At 39.1% G+C, this 20,328-nt stretch overlaps 1 protein-coding gene across 2 annotated transcripts in view; it reads left to right on the top strand.

The window, feature by feature from the left end:
- Nucleotides 1-20,328, top strand: part of ksr2 (kinase suppressor of ras 2) — a 106,901-nt gene that overhangs the window by 63,165 nt on the left and 23,408 nt on the right. Inside the window, exons 7-14 of one of the 2 annotated variants that reach the window (XM_078251338.1) lie at nucleotides 10,760-10,829; nucleotides 12,902-12,985; nucleotides 13,261-13,346; nucleotides 14,244-14,264; nucleotides 14,550-14,659; nucleotides 16,278-16,446; nucleotides 17,467-17,508; nucleotides 19,487-19,556. In XM_078251338.1, the coding sequence (XP_078107464.1) occupies nucleotides 10,760-10,829; nucleotides 12,902-12,985; nucleotides 13,261-13,346; nucleotides 14,244-14,264; nucleotides 14,550-14,659; nucleotides 16,278-16,446; nucleotides 17,467-17,508; nucleotides 19,487-19,556 (652 nt within the window). The remainder of the gene's footprint in view (nucleotides 1-10,759; nucleotides 10,830-12,901; nucleotides 12,986-13,260; nucleotides 13,347-14,243; nucleotides 14,265-14,549; nucleotides 14,660-16,277; nucleotides 16,447-17,466; nucleotides 17,509-19,486; nucleotides 19,557-20,328) is intronic. The other variant, XM_078251339.1, reaches the window with a different exon arrangement.

Genomic DNA, 20,328 nt, shown 5'->3' with positions numbered 1-20,328 from the left:
GCATAATATGGGTGCTTTAATGTGAGCTACTACCCCCAGGCATACTTTTCAGTTTTCAACCTAACCTGTAGTTTTCAAATACAGGTTAGGTTGAACTAAAAATGTTCATGTGCTGCTGTCGATTACAGTTGTAAATGCCGAGGGCGACATGCAAGATTTCTGTTTGAGAATCGGCTTTTCTGCATTTTCCTGTGTGTTCCTGCACTGTAACTGATCATCTCAGAAAAGTGCTCTATAAATAAATTTCAAAAATCTGGTCTTTAAATCTTAAATTTAAAGACACAGAGACCATTTTACATGCCTTCATCTCATCATGCCTAGATTATTGCAACAGTCTCTTTGCTTGAACTAAAAATCTATGAATTGACTTCAGACTGTACAGAACTCAGCTACCAGGCTTTTAACCAGAACCAAGAGATGCAATCACATTACTCCTGTTCTGGCCTCTTTATACTGGCTCCCAGTATGTTTTAGAATAGATTTTAACAGCAACACTGAGATTAAGAGACATTTACCCTCGGCGCCTGGGTAGCTCATTTGGTGCGCACAAATATAGAGGTTTACTCCTCGACGCATCGGCTGCAGGTTCGACTCCGACCTGCGGCCCTTTGCTGAATGTCATTCCCCCTCTCTCCCATTTCATGTCTTCAGCTGTCTTATAAAAATAAAGGCCTAAAATCCCCCCCTCCCAAAAAAAAAAGAAAAAGAAAAAAGAAGAGACATTTACCCTGAGGGTAAAAAGATTTATCTTTGTCAGTTTTCTCTTTAATTTACCGCACCCTTTGTTTTAATGGCGGTGTAATTACAGTCTTTATTGTCATAGCTTAAGTATTAAACTTCAAATGTATAACTTGAAATCCTTTGATCCCTTAAAGCTGGAATTTTTTTTGTAGATATATATACTGTACCCCTTTCCACTCATTCACAAAAAATATTTTTATGTTTTAATTAAACTAAAAAAATGAAATGTTGTTATCCAGATGTTAGCATTGTATTGTTTTTGTAAAATGAAAATGAAAATAGAATGATTTCTAGTGTATTAAGGTGTATTTAGGTGTTAATCACAGAGTAAATAAGAAATTAAATGTTTTCTTTTTCTCAGTTGGCCCCGGGGTTCTTAAGTTCTTATTTTAGGAATGGTGTGTGTGTGTGTGTGTGTGTGTGTGTGTGTGTGTGTGTGTTGGTCGAGTCCCAGTGCTGCGTGAGCTCAAACAGCCTGAGGTGCCAGAGGTGAGCTGTCCATGGGAAATGTCCTTCTGTGGCCAACATAACTTTTCAGAAACAATGACTTAACAAAACACCTGGAGCAAAAGCAAAAACACTGAAAATGGAATATTTATTATTCAAGTTGACCATTAGGGTAAACAACCAAAAAACAATAGGACGCGCCTTGCTTCCAATAAGTGAAATGATTTTTTAAAACGTCTATTGCACATACATAAACATGAGCAGACTCAGCGCAAGAAGATGAGCATGAGAGTGGATATACCAGCAGTAGCCCATCACTCTAATGTTCATTGCCTGCAGACTTTTGTTCATGAATTTACATCAGAAGTTTTTGCAGACAAGTTGATTGTATTTTTATGTTATTTCTCCAGGTTAGAAGCCCTTCTTTCCCACTGTATTTTTGAGCATAATTAAAGTAAATGCAGTGTACTAAACCAGAGGTTTCTAATCTTTTCAAGACGCAAACAGCCAGACAGCACTGGGATATTTAACTTACAACACCCAGATGCAAACACATTGATTGCTCATAAACTTTCTGAACCACCCTTGTCACTATCAAAATCTGTAAATACATTTGTAGCACTCCAAAGACGGATGGAAAGCACACGAAAGTGAAGGGACAGTCAACGGGAGTGAGAGAGAGAGAGAGAGAGAGAGAGAGCTGCAAACCAGCGTAAACAGCTGCTGATTTTGAGTGATTTCTGGAATGCTCTAAATGGAAACCATTGTAATAAACAAAGAGACAAACTGACATCAAAGGCCCTTAACACCTTCTAGTGAGGTCAAAAGACATAAACTCTTGGCATGACATAGCAGAAAAGAACAGGTGTAATTAAAAACAGAAAAGGCATGTGCATTCCTTAAAAGACAAAGATAAACCTTTTCCTGTCACTGTAAATTTCGGATAAGCCGTTTCTCAAACAGTTACATTGTGTGTGTGTGTGTGTGTGTGTGTGTGTGTGTGTGTGTGTGTGTGTGTGTGTGTGTGTGTGTTAACGCTTGTGTGAGCATGCAGACATGCGTGTGTGCCCACTAAGCCAGGCTAAACATCCGTCCCAGGTCTATGTTTGGGATTATGATATCACTGCCATCTCATATGTCAGGGCTTTCCAGCCAACAGCATTATCACTCATCTCTCTAGTCGTCTGAATCAAAAAACGACGGAGGACCCACAAGACTGGCTGAAGTGACCAAATGCTCGAAGATGAAACTTCCTATAAGTTTGTTTGGCTATCCACCTAGAGATAGTTGATTAGACTCATCTCAGTACAGTGAGGGCATATATAGCATCATCTTGTTTTAAGGCATACCTTAATGTGAGCTACTCCCCAGGCATGAATTTCAGTTTTCCCAAAAGAAGGGTTAGACTGAAACTAAAAATGTGCATGTGCTGGGGTTGAAATGCTGAGTGCGACATGCAATATTTTTGAAGTTTGAGAAAGGGCTTATCCGAAATTTACCCTGACGGGAAAATAAGGTTTATCTTTGTCTTTTAAGGAATGCACATGCCTTTTCTGTTTTTAATTACACCTGTTCTTTCCTGCTATGGCATGCCAGGAGTTTATGTCCTTTGACCTCACTAGAAGGTTTTAAGGGCCTTTGTCTCTTTGTTTATTACAGTGGTTTCCATTTAGAGCATTCCAGAAATCACTCAAAATCAGCATGTGGAGGCACGTAGAAACAGCTGTTTATGCTGGTTTGCATCTCTCTTTCTCTCTCTCTCTCTCTCTCTCTCTCTCTCTCTCTCTCTCTCTCTCTCTCACTCTCGTTGACTGTCGCTTCACTTTCCTGTGTTTTCCTTCTATCTTTGGAGTGCTACAAATGTATTTACAGATTTTGATAGTGACAAGGGAGGTGCAGAACGTTTATGAGCAATCAATGTGTTTGCATCTGGGTGTTGTAAATTAAATATCCCAGTGCTGTCTGGCTGTTTGCGTCTTGTAAAGATTAGAAACCTCTGGTTTAGTACCATAGAGTTTTTGTTCTAGGTGTTTTGTTAAGTCATTGTTTCTGAAAAGTTATGTTGGCCACAGAAGGACATTTCCCACGGACAGCTCACCTCTGGCACCTCAGGCTGTTTGAGCTCATGCAGCACTAGGACTCGACCAACACACACACACACACACACACACACACACACACACACACACACACACACACACACACACACACACACACACACACACACACGCACACCTGCTGCAAAACTGATGTGTGAGTGTGTATGAGTGTGTGTGTGTGCCTGAGATGCAGAGAGAGAGAGAGAGAGAGAGAAAGAGTGTAGGAGTTTGTGAGTGTGTGCTTGTGGATATAAATGGCTTAAATGTTCTTCAAACGCTTTTCGCACAACTCACTCTGTTTATATCTACATGTGTTCTAATGACGTCACCCACTCACCCTAACCTCGAATAAATGCTTTGCAGTTGCGTCACAGATCTCCTAGCAACCGAGTGTGGCACCACAATGGAAGTCCCTTTGAGAGTTGGCTAATAAATAATGGCTGCAAATAACAGCTAAAATTAAAACAGGGTGAGGAAAAAGAGCTACCTGAGAAGAATAGTTGAGGTTGGCGTCGATTCAGTATTTCAGCCCAGACGTACAGTTTTGTCATTCAGCCATTGTTTCATTGTTGTATATGTGTGTTAGGAGATGGATGTTGACATGTTGACTCATGCTTGGAGAGCCAGGCATATTCACCTTTTTTGTATTTTAGGCAGAATAGAAAAGATCTCACCTTGGTTTGCGTTTGTTTTGAACTAAGTTCACTGGCTACAAAACTCAGAAAGCTCTCCACGCCACATATTTATAATATCCTGTTTACTTGTATTTAACCCTTGTGTTTTCCTTGGGTCAAATTTGACCAGTTTTCAATGTTTTTTTATATCAGAAATATGGGTTTCTTACTACCAAATTGCCCCAAAATAACTCGGATGCATCTATGTTGTATGGAACCCATGCAATGTTCTACGCAGGTAAAATTAATGATTACTTCCATTGCATGTTGGGTGTTTTATTCAATTTCAAAGCATTTGAAGAAATTTTTTTTAAGTGGTTTTAAAACAGTATCCTGACTAATCTTTGACTTAAACCAGTCTGTGATTCCTCTGATCTTAACTGTTAGTCAAAATAATTCATAATTTCTGCTTTTTTTTAAACTCAAACATTCAACATCAGGTCGCAACTACAGAAAACCTATTTTCCAAGTAGTAAATGTTTTGCAGGACTCTCTTTCTGGTGCAGAGGTCTGACTCTCCTCTCACTCCAACTAATGAAACCATGCCGAGGAGGTCATAAACTCCAATCAATAAAGAGGTGGATTGGTCAATAGTTACTATGTTGGTTCCTAGAAAAGAACAGGTGTTACAAACAGTGTCACGAGTCAGGAGTCTTTGTAAACACTGCTGCTACTGCATCTACTGTACATTGCTTTTGTGCAAAAGATCCTACTGAGCATTTAGTTGAGATCCTACTGAACATTTAGTCTCTGAAGAACACCAAGTTGTCACATGACACCTCAGCTCATCTAAACAAACTGCTTTAATAGCCAAGTAGCCATCAGGGTAGTGGAACAACATATGTTAGCAACATTCAACTTGCCACCAAAGCTTTCTGTTACAAGCTACAGAGTACAAATCAGATATGTTCATTCTCATATTTCAACAGGCTGTTTGCTGTCGGAGATGGCACTGTTTGGTCATGATGCATTGAATGCTGCATGCCTTTTTGAGCATCCCATCTGTCGGCACCACTGAAGCATCCTTCCAGTTCACTTATGGGATCTTTATCTAGCCGCTCTTTTATTTGATATGAGATGGAACAACACATGGAGGGTATTAGAAGTTGAGAAGGAGCCCCGTTATAATGAAACAGAATTTTTTTATGTTTACTAAAACAATTAGCTGTTCGTCATCAGTGTTGTCAAAGAGCTATGGACCTCTGATATGGCTGCCAGAGGGTGCGTTACGTCACCTGAAAGCCCTCCGTAGCGTCAGATTGGCCTCACCACCAAAACCTGCTGTCTGTTGGTACTCGTCGTCTGCGTGCCTCAAGCCATTAGAGTTCTTCAACTGAGGAAGTCACTACCGAGCCATAAGGCCTCCAGGCATCATCTGTTCTCCCATCCCTCCTCCCTCTGTCTCACTGGCACACTTTAACTGCCAGTCTTTAAAGACTCCCGCTATCTGTAAGGCTGTGCGGTGATACTTATTTCCAGCACTGTGATTGCTATTGTTAGTTTATTGTGTTTGTATGTGGGTTATTTGTAAATGTGTATGTGTTTGTATGTTCGTCAAAGATGACCGCACAATATTCTGCAAAAAGGCTGATTAGTGTGTAGCTGTTGCCATAGCAACTGAGCAACCTTTTCTCACATTGAGATATAAAAAATATTTTCAGCCTTCTCTTAGTTCGTTTCTTGCTGCCACTCCAAACAAAAACTTGATTAGTTGTGTACTTTCATCTCGTGGAAACGCATTTAAAACGCATGGATGAGAAACGTTGAGAATATGGTGAGCAACAGCCTGTAACACATCGCTCATGTAACACTCATGTGTTATAATGCAGCACATTGTGCAGCAAACGCCCACACATTTTTACAGTCCTGTTCACTTCTTCTGCTGCTCTGCACAGTCCACTGTACATACCATGTCTTATCTAGTTGTTTTATGTGTTTTGAGCTGAATTTGTTGTTTGTAGCTTTTGATTATCTCCTGATGAGACCGTGCCAGTTATGCCGTTGATTGCATTCAACCATTTGATTGAAGCTTTTATCCAAACTGCCGAAGTGCTACATTCTGCCCATTGAGCTGTAGGACCTTGATGATTCTGATAATGACAAGAGTAGGTGTGGGTGAGATGACTTGGTTACAGCACAGACAATGAGAAGAATTAGAATGTGTGTGTTTTTTTCCCTGTGTTGTAAGTATCTTGTGTTGTTTTAATTGTCACACGCTCCACTCTTTTCTTTTTTCCCCGCAGTAGAAATTTTACCTCCATGGGGAGAAGTGTTTAGCTCTCAGTCAATCACTTGGAGAGGCATCTCAGTCTAACGTCAAATAAACTATATTTGACTCTAAATAGGCTCCTAGACTCAAGTAGTCTCTTTATCTCTGCACCCATACACACACACACACACACACACACACACACACACACACACACACACACACACACACACACACACACACACACACACACACACACACACACACACACACACGCCCCCTCTGTTTAACCCACACACAAACAGAAACATATATTTCTTCATCTTTCAGTTTATTTACATTTCTCTATTTACCCACACAACAAAAAACACACACACACACACACACACACACACACACACACACACACACACACACACACACACACACACACATCTTTGTTTCATGTGACCTGCTAGTGGAGGAGGGGGAAGGAAGGCCTCAGCTTAATTAGGCTGAGGCCAATCAGAGAAGATGGAGGAGGACACTGTTGTCTGGCGCCTTGGGGCTTCTCAGCTCCTGGAGGCTCATTTGTCACATGCACACACACACACACACACACACACACACACACACACACACTATACATATATATATATATATATATATATATATATATATATATATATATATATATATATATATATATATAGTGGGTCCTATAGTGTTTTGATCAGTTCTGTGAAGGTCACACCTGCAAAATAATATTGTGCTAAGATTCAAAGATTCAAAAGCCTTTATTAATCCCACAATGGGGAAATTCACACTGTTGCAGCAGAAAGGGATAGGAGGAAAAGTAGAAGACATAGATAAACAAACAAATTAATATAAGTAAAGAGAATAAATATTAAAATAATAAAATGTATTTGCAGTATTGCACAGAAACTACACACCCTTGTTTTTGGTAAATTGTTTTTGCATGTCGTAAAGTTTCCATTGTGTGTCCTGTTTGTCCTGTTTGTGTGACTTGACGTTGGTACCTGTGCGTGGGCATGTGCACTGTATGAACCATAATTCACATTTTTGGTTTTGTTTCACCTCCCTGAACTTTCTGTTGGCACCCTATTAATGGCTCACATGAATGCACTGTTTTTCTGTTAAGCGATCAGAATCCAGCACGGAAGAGTCTAAAGGTTTCTGTCATTTCTCATGCTCATGCTTCTATAAATGTGTTCGAATATGACAAAAATCTACACTCCCCCATGGTAGGATCATCAAAGGCTGTTGCAGAAGACAGACAGCGATGTCAACAACACACACACATGATGATAAACAGACTTGACCATGCCGCTGACAAGTCCAATCATCTGCCAGTCGCCAACAAGCTGACAAGAAGCAGATGATGTCAGTTTCCCCTCTGTATTGAGTTATCAGGTTGATTGAGTGTAATTGAGCGATGCATCGGAGTGCGGAGAGAAGGCACCAGGCCTCTAGAGAGGCTGGAGAGGAAGAGGAAGGGTGTTTCAGGAACCAGGAAATGCTATACAGCACCGGGGCCATGAAATTAGCACTGTCAATGACTAGGAGCCTTGTAATCAGTTCATAGGATTGAGCCCCTCACCAGATCAAAGATTTGAGTAATACAAAGTTTGTTTTTCTCTTGTTTTATTTAATGAGACAAGTTAAAGCTGCAGTAGGTAGTTTATTTTTGACATCATTGGGCAAAAAATTAACCTTTCAGCATATTGTTATTCAAATGTTCTGAGAGAAAACTAGACTTCTGCACCTCCTCTGGGCTCTGTTTTCAGGCTTTAGAAAATCTAGCTGTCACGGGAGACTTCTGCCAATCACAGGTCATTTTAGAGAGAGAGAGAGAGAGAGAGAGAGAGAGAGAGAGAGAGAGAGAGAGCGCGTTCCTATTGGCCAATGTGATGTGCGTGTGTTTACTGTAGCCAAAGGCTCAGGGCTTCAGCTAATTCAAGGCTAAGCTATTAGATAAGAGACTTTATTGTCATCCATCTATATACAGTACATATAGGAACGGAATTGTGTAAAAATGTAGTCCAGTTTATTGTCCAAGGAGCGGACATTTGCAGTGAAAACAGTCGGGAGAGCTGGTCTGCTGGGGTTAGCCTTTAGCCTAGCACAAACACCAGCTCGTCTGTCATGTTTGCATTTCCTGTCACATGCCCTGGGGCTTCTCAGCTCCTGGAGGCTCATCTGTTACACACACACACCAGCATACATCTGCATAGAAAATACACACCCTTGTTTTTGGTAAATAGTTTTTGCATGTCGTAAAGTTTCCATTGTGTGTCCTGTTTGTCCTGTTTGTGTGACTTGACGTTGGTACCTGTGCGTGGGCATGTGCACTTTATTAACCATAATTCACACTTTTGTTTTAGTTTCACCTTCCTGGACTTTTTGTTGGCACCATATTAATGGCTCACATGAATGCATTGTTTTTCTGTTAGGCGTTCAGAATCCAGCACGGAAATGGTGGACTCCACCACTGCTAACAAACTTTAAGGACAGACATAAAACGTATAACATAAAATGAAACAATAGAACCTTAAAACCGAACAATCAATATCAGAGCAAACCAAACCAAGGAATAAATATCCACATCAACACACCTAAATACAAGAATAACAAATGAAAAGCTCAATTGCTACAATTTTATACATTATCTTACTTATAAATCAGTCCCTCCAGGATTTCTTTTTTTGAGATTGTTGCGGCCCAAAATGCCTGATATTGCGATAAAAGTTGCAATGTCTTTTGTATTTTTGTTGCAATGAAGTTGCGAGAGACAGTGAAAATTTTTTTGGGGTATAATTCTTTCGAAATAAAAAGGAAATTTATTTTGGGGAGAATAAAACTACTTTGACCTGAGTTTTCCTAGGAACCTTACCAAAAAGGCTCAGGATGCTGCAAATGTTGGTATAATATGAAAATGGTTGGTGGATTTAGTTGGATTTGGTGAAGTTATTGAATGAATCAAATTTGAACATATCTGTCAGTGGCTTGTTGAGCTTTACATTGTTAGTTAATTTCCTATCCAGGCCTGGGCTGGGACACACATTCATACAGTTTGATAAAGTAACGTTACTTGTTGAACTTTATAACTTATCATTGCACTTACAATAACGAGCATAGCTGTCCTCAATTTAGGTCATCCTGTATGTCTCATCTCTGGTTTTTCCTGCTTCCACTGTGTGTGTTTGTGTGTGTGCATGCGTCAGTCGCAGGGGGAACTGAGCAGCAGCCCCGCCCGCTGCAGAGAGCTGACAGGAAACGACAGCAGATTTCAGCGACTTTAGAGTGAAAAAATCATTACAGCGGACTTTGATGTTAAAATGTATACAGGTTGGAAGGACGGTCTGAAATGTTTTACACTGTCTTTCGCTGTACGTTTTGTTGGTAAATGTGAGATGTTCGAGTCACACACATCTCATCTTCATATCAGAAACAAGGAAATGAATTTGGCGACGTGCGTGTGTTACGTCAACCCATTTTCACTCCTGCTTGGTGAGAAAATGTGTATAAATTAATTTGTGGCTCAGAAGGGAGCTGCGCAAAGTCTGATAAATTGCCTAATAAATTGTTGTTATAACAATTGTAATTGATACATTGTTGAGACTGAAGACTACACATTTAAAAATGTATAAAATCTGGGGATATGGAGTTGGGTCTACATTATCCGCTACTTGCATTTCACACGCCTTGCATGCATTGTGGGTAATGTAGATGCAGATTTTGACAAGAAAGAAGAAGGCATGCATCTCTTTTGATCCTTTTTTAATTGCATTGTGAGTGCAACAATGGTTTTTGGAATGCAATGCCAAATCAGTGGAGTACTTTTTAAACATTTTAAAAGGTGTTGGATGTTGTGGTGAAAATGTGCTGAATGTAATTTATATACCTCTACTTGTTCCATGTTTTTAAATTGACTGTTTTTATTCACTTCTAAATTGTCAAAAGTGTAACAGAATATAACCTAAATAGGCATGTAATATGTGGGGTTTATGTAGAAGTTGAAATAAACCACTAAGAAGAAAAATTATCATGATTATCTCAATGCATATCCACCACATCCAGCCGCCTTCAGAGCCAATGCTGTGTAGGCTGCCGTTCTCACCTGGTATTAAGAGGTGGAGCATAAATGTATCGGGCTGCCCAGTCATTGCCAGCACTAATGGACCAAGCGAAAGGTTTTTGTTGTAGAAACCTTTTGAAGCGAGAGTTCCTCACAATGGAATTCAAACTCTTTATAATGCACTTTCATTCCTTTAATTATCTATCTATCTATCTATCTATCTATCTATCTATCTATCTATCTATCTATCTAGACGATTAGGGCTAGACATCAATTACAGTGATGTCTGACTGTGTGCATGATATCCAAACAGCTTATTAAGTCTGACACCAAAATGTCAGTTTGTTGCTACTGAATCAGTCCTTTCCCTGAAAGGCCATATGTGCTATATGAATGTGTAAGTCAAGACATTTAGTCAGTTCTTAAAGATATTCTGTCAGTATTACCATAAGACCAAAAAAGAGAGAAAACACATAACACCCTTCCATTTCTCCTGTCTCTTCCTCTCCAGACACTCTCTCAGTGCCTCGCTGGTCCCCACAGATTCCCCGAAGAGATTTGGGAAACTCAATAAAACACAGGTAGGCCTAAAGGAAAAGGAAAGTGTGTGGGTGAGTGTGTGCAAGTTTGCCTATATGTGCATACACTCATACATCTGTGATATAATGTCAGTCTAATTTAAAAAAAAAAAAAAAAAGAGCCTCTTACATAACTCATCTCAATTCTCTTTCTCTCTTTGTCTGTCCCTCTCGTTCTCTCTCATCGTGCTTGACTACAAACGCTAGTGATCTAAAAAGTAAAACAATACCGTATTAGTGGGATCTCAGCAACCTCCAGAACGTGGGTGTTTTGCCTGCTGAAAGTCGGCAAGGTGGAAAGCAAATCTCTAAATATCATCATATGAAGCCATACTGAGTGCAAATGTAATTTATAGAGCCTTTATTTGAAGATTAAGGCTGATTTTTAGAGAAATGCCATTATTTCATCCAACAATCTCCTTGACGTCTCAATTTGCATATTCCTAACATGTGCCCTGTTACAATAAGTGCATTTGTGTCGCCGGTACACAATGCACCACTTTGGCCGTAGGGAACATTTCTTGATGCACAATCTGCCCTTAATGTCACATCATCCTTCATATTTGACAGCAGAGTCCACTAAAAAATTCGTTAAGGGTTGGATTGAGTTGTGCCTCTCAATTGAGGTGAAGGAGGGCCTAATAAAGAGATTTGGATTCTGTCAAACTACATTAGTCACCTGCCATTAGCCAGCCAGCGGCACTGCTGGCATCCAGGCATTGCATCAGTAAATACAGCCCATAGTCACATACGTGCTCAAACTGCTTGGCCAGTCTGTGCAGCGAATTGATTGCTACTGCTTAGCACATTGTGGATTTGTTTGTTTGAGAAGTGACGGTGTTGGAACTTTAACGAGTGGTGCAGGCCTCTGAGCTGCCATCACTCGACTGATTGTTGTATTGATGTAAACTCCATTGCCTCTGTCCTCAACCCATTCTCAATTACGTTTCGAGAGAAACATGTTTTCCAGGCTGTTGGGAGTTAGCATTATGAACTTTCTGCCAGAAAGCCCTTTCTGATGACTGACTGTTGTGAAACGTTTGTTGTTTTTTACGGGGTTTAGTAAAATATGATGGTTTGGGTTAAAATAAGTATGTTTCTTACGTAATACGTAATTTAGTAATTTAAATTAGGTACGTTAATTTAATGTTAAGGTAATGCTAAGTTAAGTTAAAGACACACCTATAAGCGGGTAGCACTGTTGTAATGAAGATTAAAATTCCTGCTGTGCTGGGCTGACCATTACATTTTTTCTGAGCTCATGAAAGGTTGACTTTTTAGAGATTGGTTAAAACTGGATAATCACTTGTGGTTTTTTTCCATTGCCACTTTTGGCTGCACCGAGTCAAACCATGCCGTGCTGTACAATTTCTTGTACTTTCCCTAAGGTATTTTCACTTTATGCTACTTTATAATTATACTCCACTACATCTCAGAGACAAATATTTTACTTTTAACTTCAATACATTTATCTGAAAGCTTTAGTTACTTTTTAGATGACAAGCTTTGATTACCTTCCTGTCCAGTAAAAACCATGTACCTCCAAATTTGGTGATTTTGAATGTTTGTATTAAACTGAAGGATGAAGTGTTCCTTTATGTGTGGACAAAATGCTCCTACTTCTTAAGCTAAATAAACTGTTAAAAAGCCTTTTGGATCAGCTAGAAAATGCATCATCACAAAGCTGAAAACAGGGATGTTTTTCTGACACCATGAAAAGTTGACATTTTAGAGATACATGGTTCTCACAGGACAGCGATGCTACAAACATATGATTTGACATTGACATTTGACATTCAAACTTTAATTGGATCTGGTTATTGATCACAAACAGCAGCCAATCAGAAAACCACTTTGAAGATGCATCAGCTTGGATTCTGTCATTAAGGTTACGCAAGAAAAGTGGCGCCTTCTTTGGCAAAAGCCCTCATGTTATGAAAGGCAAAAGGTCAGAAGCAATATTTCGCCCCACGGTAATCCACAGCTCTTATATGTCATATAGATGTGCAACTAGCTGAAAGTGATGGCATGACTTTTTAAAATGTCCTTAACTCACTCTCTTCTATTGCCTGCAGGTTTTCCACAAAGTATTGGATGTCCCAGACATGCATAGTATGTGGAAAGGGAATGTTGTTTGGACTGAAATGTAAAAACTGCAAGTAAGTATCAAGACTGATTTTTTGTCTTTGTGTCTGGTTACACATCATCATATCTCTGTCATTATTTTATTAAATGAGTTTGTCATTTTGCTTGTTTTTTTGTTTGTATTTCTTTTTCTGTTTTGATTGTTTTTTCTAGGTTGTTTGTATCTCACTCTGCATGTCTTGTCTGTGTTGCTACATGTTAATGCTCCCACTCTGCATAGGTTTCATTGCTGTGTAAATAAACTAAGACAAATACTAATCAAATGTCCTGTCCTTTTGTGTGCACAAAGGCTGAAGTGCCACAACAAATGCACCAAAGAAGCCCCACCTTGCCATTTATTGATCATACAGCGAGGTGGACGAGAATCCCTCAAAGGTATTTTTTATGTAACATTTCAACAAGTCAGCTGAACACATATTTTTCTCCGCTAATTTGAAGTTTATACTGTAAACCAAGTCCTTCCTTGAGTAATCCTGAGCCAGGTGTCATAGGAAACACGTATTATGTGTAAATTAAGTTATCTGCTTGTCTTGTTTTGATGAAAGATATAATGATAGATATTTCCATTTTATGGTCATTTCCATTTTAATATTTACAATTTGAAAGTCATTAATTACATTGAAGTTAGTATACCACACTCATACTTAAACATGTTAGGAGTTTATAAGGAAGATTTATAAAGTCCCAAGATATGCACACATTTTTCATCCAAGTTGAAACATGTTGCATCTTGACCTTAGTTTGGCTGCTTGTTTATCCATAATGTCATATCTTTAAATTCCTGCATGTGTTAAATTCAGAATATGTTAATAGGCTTTGGAGCACCTTTGACAGAGCTGGGTTGATTAATGAAATTATTGTAATCTCTAATTTGTAAAACTATCCAAAACTGAAGGTCAATACCCCACTAAGCCAGCCTGTAATGTACATTACCAAAGATGCAATAGCTTAAAAATGTGTAGGAGCAGAACTAGAATGTAATGCTGTATTCTGCCCTCAAGATTATTCATATACAGTATTTGAATGCGTGCTTAAAGCTACTGAAGTGACTTTTTTTCAGTTAAGTCCCCATTTAAAAAAGTGAAGTATATGCTGGTTTAGGCAGATAGAAGGTTAACTGCTGATTAATTAAGCCACTTAGGTTTGCAAATGTGACTGCATCATGTTTTTACTGACACAGACAGCACTGAAAAATTCCCATTATCTGCTATCATAATTGAGATTCTTTTGTCCCTTCTCTGCATTCCCCCCTCCCTTTCTCCCCCAAATAAGATCACCAAGGAACAACTCAAGGTAAAGAACAGTAATTAAACGTCTTCTACCCTGCTTTAGTAAGAGTAAGTGACAGTTTCTTAATGACGTAGTTTGCTTAAGGAAACTTTTTTTTTCTTAACAAAGTGTCTGCATGCTATAACAAATGGATGGTGTTCAAGAAAAGGCAGTTTGTTCATTTTTTTCCCATTAGAAGCAGGGTCTGATAAAGAGTTTTTACTAATTTTCCTGAAGCTATTAGACAAGTATTGTTTCATTTCAGTCTCCCATGGAGCTTCATTGTTCCTCTGTGCTTTTGTTCTGCAGTAGCTCGTCTGGTACGGACCGAATCGGTGCCATGTGACATCAACAACCCGCTCAGGTACACAGACCTGCACATCAGTCAGACTCTCCCCAAAACCAACAAAATCAACAAGGTAAGTGCAAAAATAAACCGTGTATTACAATCTGTGGGTAACCTGTCCTACATATCACATTCCTTCCATTTTTGGGGGCTGGAAAATGGTTATGAGTCATTGTGTTTTTCTCAGGGGATCATGAAACCGTACGGAAATATCTTCAGCTGTATTGATGTTTACACAGATGTATTTGTTTTTGTACTATGAATATTTGGCAGTCAGCATATCTAACTATTTCTCAGTTCCAGAGGAAAAAAGTTTATCACAAGATTCCTATGATGATAGCACTATGATGGAAATCTTGTAAAGCAAATGTGAGTGTGAAGAAAGAACATGTGAATATAAATCTGTGTGACTGTTCCATTTAACAGGTACATTTAAACATGTAATAAACGTTGTGAAACGGAACTAGTTAAGTTTAGGCAACACAAACACTTAGGGTTAGTAAAACATCAGGAATTGGCTTAAAAGAGTCACGTAAAACTACTAAAATGAAGACCTAGTGTGACGTCCCGGACTAAGGTCCGTAAAACTCTGTTAATTTCAAAATGACAGTTGACTTTTCGTTTCACATGGGACACGAACCTCCATGAACCAATGAACATCCATTTGTTTCTCTAACGTTCTGCTGTAATTTCTCAAATGATTCATCACTTGTAGTTTTAGCTCATTCATTACAAATTGCACGATTTACATCATTTCAGACCATTTGTTCAAAGCATACCCTAAATCTTCAGATTGATTTCCAAGGCAGCCATTGATTTTCCTCCATGTCAGTGGGCTATGGAAATCAATTTGCAGAGACTTGAAACTTGAGGAAGATAATCCATCAAATCGAATTCATCTTTATTTGTTGTCAGTCATGTTATTGGATTCAATGTTCAGATTATGTAATTAATAAAGTGCTTTTTTGAGTAGTCAGGAGGGACCTATTGAAAAGGAGGGATTTTTGAGTGATTATTTAATGTATCCATTATTTGAATTTAAATTGGAGTCTAGACAGTGGTCATAATCCATCCATCCATCCATCTTCATCCGCTTATCCGGGGTCGGGTCGCGGGGGTAGCAGCTCCAGCAGGGGACCCCAAACTTCCCTTTCCTTGGTCATTGGTCATAATGTAGATCTGAAAGTTGAGTTTGGGTGAAGATGGCAAAAGCAGCTCAAAGAAGAACTGTTTTACATTCTCACAGCAAAGATAATTAATTAACGGAGGAAGAGTTAGCATCTAAAGTAGTTTTCCTGATTCAGTTTTAGCCAACCTTATTTTTTTGTATGGGATGTTGGAATCACCACTTAGGTTACGTTTTCAATATGCTTCCTGCTCACAATTGCAGCCCCACAAAATGATAACATAACTTTGTCAAAAAAGTAAAGCCAGCATATTGTTAATTGTGATGGATTACCTCTGTCGGGCAAGTTTTACGTCTCTGCAAGTTGAGTTCATATTGTACAAAAATTAATGAAAACCAACAACCGCCTGGAAGGTAGAAAATCCATCTAGATACAGTATGTGGTATGATTCAGAAAGAAGCCACCAATAAAGTAGGGCGAGCACTTTGTGATTAATAGACTAAAACTTGCAAAGTCACCAGTATTGAAATCGAACTAAAGCACCTCTTTTATATCTCTTCTCAGGATCACATCCCAGTCCCGTACCAACCAGACTCCAGCAGTAATCCCTCATCCACCACCTCTTCCACCCCATCCTCCCCTGCTCCTCCTCTGCCCAGCAGTGCCACTCCCCCATCGCCCCTACATCCCTCCCCACAGTCGGCGCGGCAACAGAAACAGTTCAACTTGACAGGTATTAAAATGTGCAATACACTCAAATTTAAATATTTGACCGGGTTCACACAGAGACAGCAATTAACCCTTTAGCCTTGACATGCTCACAATGCTATGCTAACATGCTGATTTTAAACATGTATGTTTACCATGTTTACCCTCTTAGTTACGCGTGTTAGCTTGTTAGTATTTACTAATTAGTACCAAACAGAAATTTCAGTTGAGGCTGATAGGAATGTGATTAGGTTTGCAGGTTTTTGGTTATAAACTAAAGTCTTTGAAAAATAGAAATTTTGACCTAATGATGGCGAGATGAAAAGTCAAGAGGATCACCAAATGTCACTTTGGTGACATACAAGTTATCCTGAAGGGAACGGGAATGTGTGTAACAATAGTTGGGGCGTTTCACTCAAAACCAAAAATGTCAATCACATGGTGGTGCTAAAGGAAAGGTCAGGAGGGTCACCTACGTCAATAAGATTAACATTGTCTGGGGACCATGAACGTGTGTGCAAAATGTAATGACATCTATCCAAAAGTTGTTGAAATATTTCAGTCTGACTGTACCACGTACTGACATTGCCATCACCAGAGCCGTGTGGCTAGCCTGGCTAAAAACTTGAACAGTTTAATATTTCATAAAACCATGTTTTTCATAAACACTGTACATGTACAACTCACATTCAGCTCTAATGCAAATTAATGGTATTTTTGAGTAGCTCAATTTATTCTTAAAATAACAAAACAGTATTTGCATGGGGCATGACAGGCTAATTCATGTCGCGACTATGATGAAAGCCTGTAAATAAAGGGAGAGAAAACAGAGTGAAAAGTCTAGAGTGTAATGGTAAATCAACATGAATATTTGAGAAATACCTTTGTGTGAACTTAAATTTGTGCTGTGAAGCAAAACTGTGTTGCTCAAAATCCGTATACGAACCAATTTGAGTGTAAATACTGAATTAACAAACAACCATGTAAAATGGGCAAATCACGACTTGAGATCAAACTCCAGCTCTCCTTTTGTTTCTTTCCACAGCATCCAGTTATTTCAAATACAAACAACAGTTCATCTTTCCTGGTAAGTACCTCATAATTGATCATTACTCATACCCATAATGCACTATAAGCAGCCCAGGAAGAGTATGGAGGAGTAGGGCTCTTTTGATGTTGGTGGTGATTTTCATCTCCTCACCTTGGTCTGCTTTAAGACTCTGAGCCCCTACGCCCACCCGTTGCTTGTCTCATGTGTGCCTTCTAATGATTTGTCAATGCCCAGACTCTTTGCTTTTGCCCACACTGGTACCACAGAGTCTTTGCTCATTTGGCAGCTTATTATAGCCAAGACAACCTGGAGTGGTGTGAAGAAAAGAATGAGGTGTAATTGAGATCTGGAGAGACAGGTTTTTGGAAATGCATAAATATACAGCGCACAGCGGCACCCAGGTTTTGATTATTGTAGCCACACATACTGTTAAGCTAAATTATATCAGCTTCCATTATGAGCTGCATAAAAAACATGGCCAAACACGACCACTTACTGTAAGTCCCATCAATCTAAAACCAGTATGCTGTAAGTGGAGCTAATGCCACATTCACGTCATAATACATTTACTGTAAATGCTGGCTTTTGTTTAGAAAAGAAAAGAAAAGAAAAACACATTCATGTAAGCCTCCCAGGGGCAATAACAGTATGATTTAAAATGTATTCATCTATTGTGTTTACACGAGTGCTCATTTTCAGTGTCACAAGGGGCTCAAGCTTATCCCAGTGTACATTTTTTTGGTAGAAACTAGGAATACCCTGCAAAAGTTAGTCAGTCTGTCACAACGATCACAGACAGAGCGACTGGCACAGATTCACACCACTGGCCAATTTAGAGCCTCCAATCCTCCTGGCGTGCTGGTCTTTGGAGTAAATCCATGCAAACATCCATGCAGGCACCACACAGAAAACAAAACCACGTCCTTCTAGCTGTGAGGCGACAGTGCCAGCTACTAATGCACCGTGCCACAAAGGGAATGTCTTTTTGTAGCTCCTACTTTGTGTCACAAATTGTCACAGTGTGCCAACACGGGCAGCAAGCGTGACAGCGAATCCTCTGATGTCTTTCAGAGGTGGATACCACACAACGGCTGACCTTACTCATCTTACAGTACATGTTGAACAGGAGTGCTTCCAAAAAATAGAAAAGAGAATTCAACCTGCTCTTTCTTGCAGTATATGCTATACGTCCTCTTAGGGTGATCAAATTAAATATGCTCTTTCTACATGCTTTGAAGACGCATACTGTGAAGGTGCAGCAAAATGAAATCACATTGCTGTATATCAACACTTGTATTGGATCTTCTTATACCACAGAGCATGCCACTATTCCCACTATAAGGACATTTTCTAAATTGTTATATTTCCATACAAATCATGTCAAGTAAGAAATACAGGAATTCAATACGGATAGGATAATATAAGGGGTTACCATTGGGCAACTAACATTTGTGTTGCTGCATTTAAACAATGTGCTCACCAGGTGCATAGAAACGAAACTACGAATTCCAGCACACTGTCAGCACTATGTGTTTTGAAAATCTAACGTTTTAGTCATGAACCTTTGCCAGGTATTAAGTGCACATTATATTAACACTATGTCATTATATGGCAAATTTGATGCTGAAATGTTGCAGAAATGTTGCATTTTGAAAACACTTAGTGTGAAAATGCAATACTTCAATACATGGTATTGATATCATCATATCAACAAGGTATTTTTGATATCAAGTGAGTCAGAAGGATTTACACTAGCATCCAAAACCTTGCAACGCAAGGACAAAAAAAATTACCAATGTGTTCATTTAAAGAAAAATCTGAAAGTGGGAAGAAAGTGAGTTGCCCTTAAAGATGTTTTCTGGGAGTGAAATATATTCTGTGTAAAAGTTTGAAATGTATCAACTTATAATCAGACCAGCCTTAACCCCTTGATGCACAACTATAAATCCAGTTTAAGGTGACACAACTTTGTTCTAATTTGTTGGGTTTGATATTTTGTAATTAATATCTTCAGATGTTGCTCCAGAGGCTCCTCCAAGCAGAGCACCGCAGGTCATCCTGCACCCTGTCCTGTCTGAACCAGGGTAAGTAGATTATATTACAGAAGTAATTCAATAAAACCATATGTCTACCTTTACAGAAATTAAGAAAGTACTTCTGATCTTCATCAGGCACTCTCAGTTATCGTCCTCTCATCTACATGCTCCCTCATCTCCTCCTCCTTCATCTCCTCCCTCTTCTCCTTCTCTCTGTGGCTGCTGGTCAGAGGCCAAGTCAAACTTATTGGAGCACAGATATTTGGGTGACAATTTCAATGCGAGAGCTGACATGACGAATACACAGAGACTAATGTCAGCATGGCCTTTAGTTCACGCTACACTTGGGATGCCAACTGGATTTTCACTGGCTCTTTGAGGAAGCCAGTGGTCACGGGAAAACAACCGGAAGAGGAGGAGTGATGAGATGTTTTTCGACCCAGATGTAAATTAGATCAGAATCTCAATCTATCACAAGAAACAGGACAAGAGAAACTCCATCTATAGAAGGATGGTCAATTGGGATGAAATATGGACCGTACCTATGGATTGTAATGGATTAATCAATATCAAATAATGTTATTAACTTTGTTTTCTATATATCAACATGGTCTTAAAAGATCCTAGATAGATGAAGGTTGATGGCATGCGTTTTTAAATCATGGTATAGGGCATGGGGCTGTACATGTAATTGGTGAATTTGGATAATAATAATTTAAAAAAAAGCTACATTCCTGAAGCAGCTGCCAGTTTTGAGAAAAAAAAGGAAAACAATGTCTGGAAATAATGACATTTAGAAGAAAATATAGGACACTTAATA

The sequence above is a fragment of the Sander vitreus genome, chromosome 5 (assembly GCF_031162955.1).
Source record: "Sander vitreus isolate 19-12246 chromosome 5, sanVit1, whole genome shotgun sequence".
NCBI lineage: Eukaryota > Metazoa > Chordata > Actinopteri > Perciformes > Percidae > Sander > Sander vitreus.
This window is presented reverse-complemented; position numbering and strand designations above follow the sequence as displayed.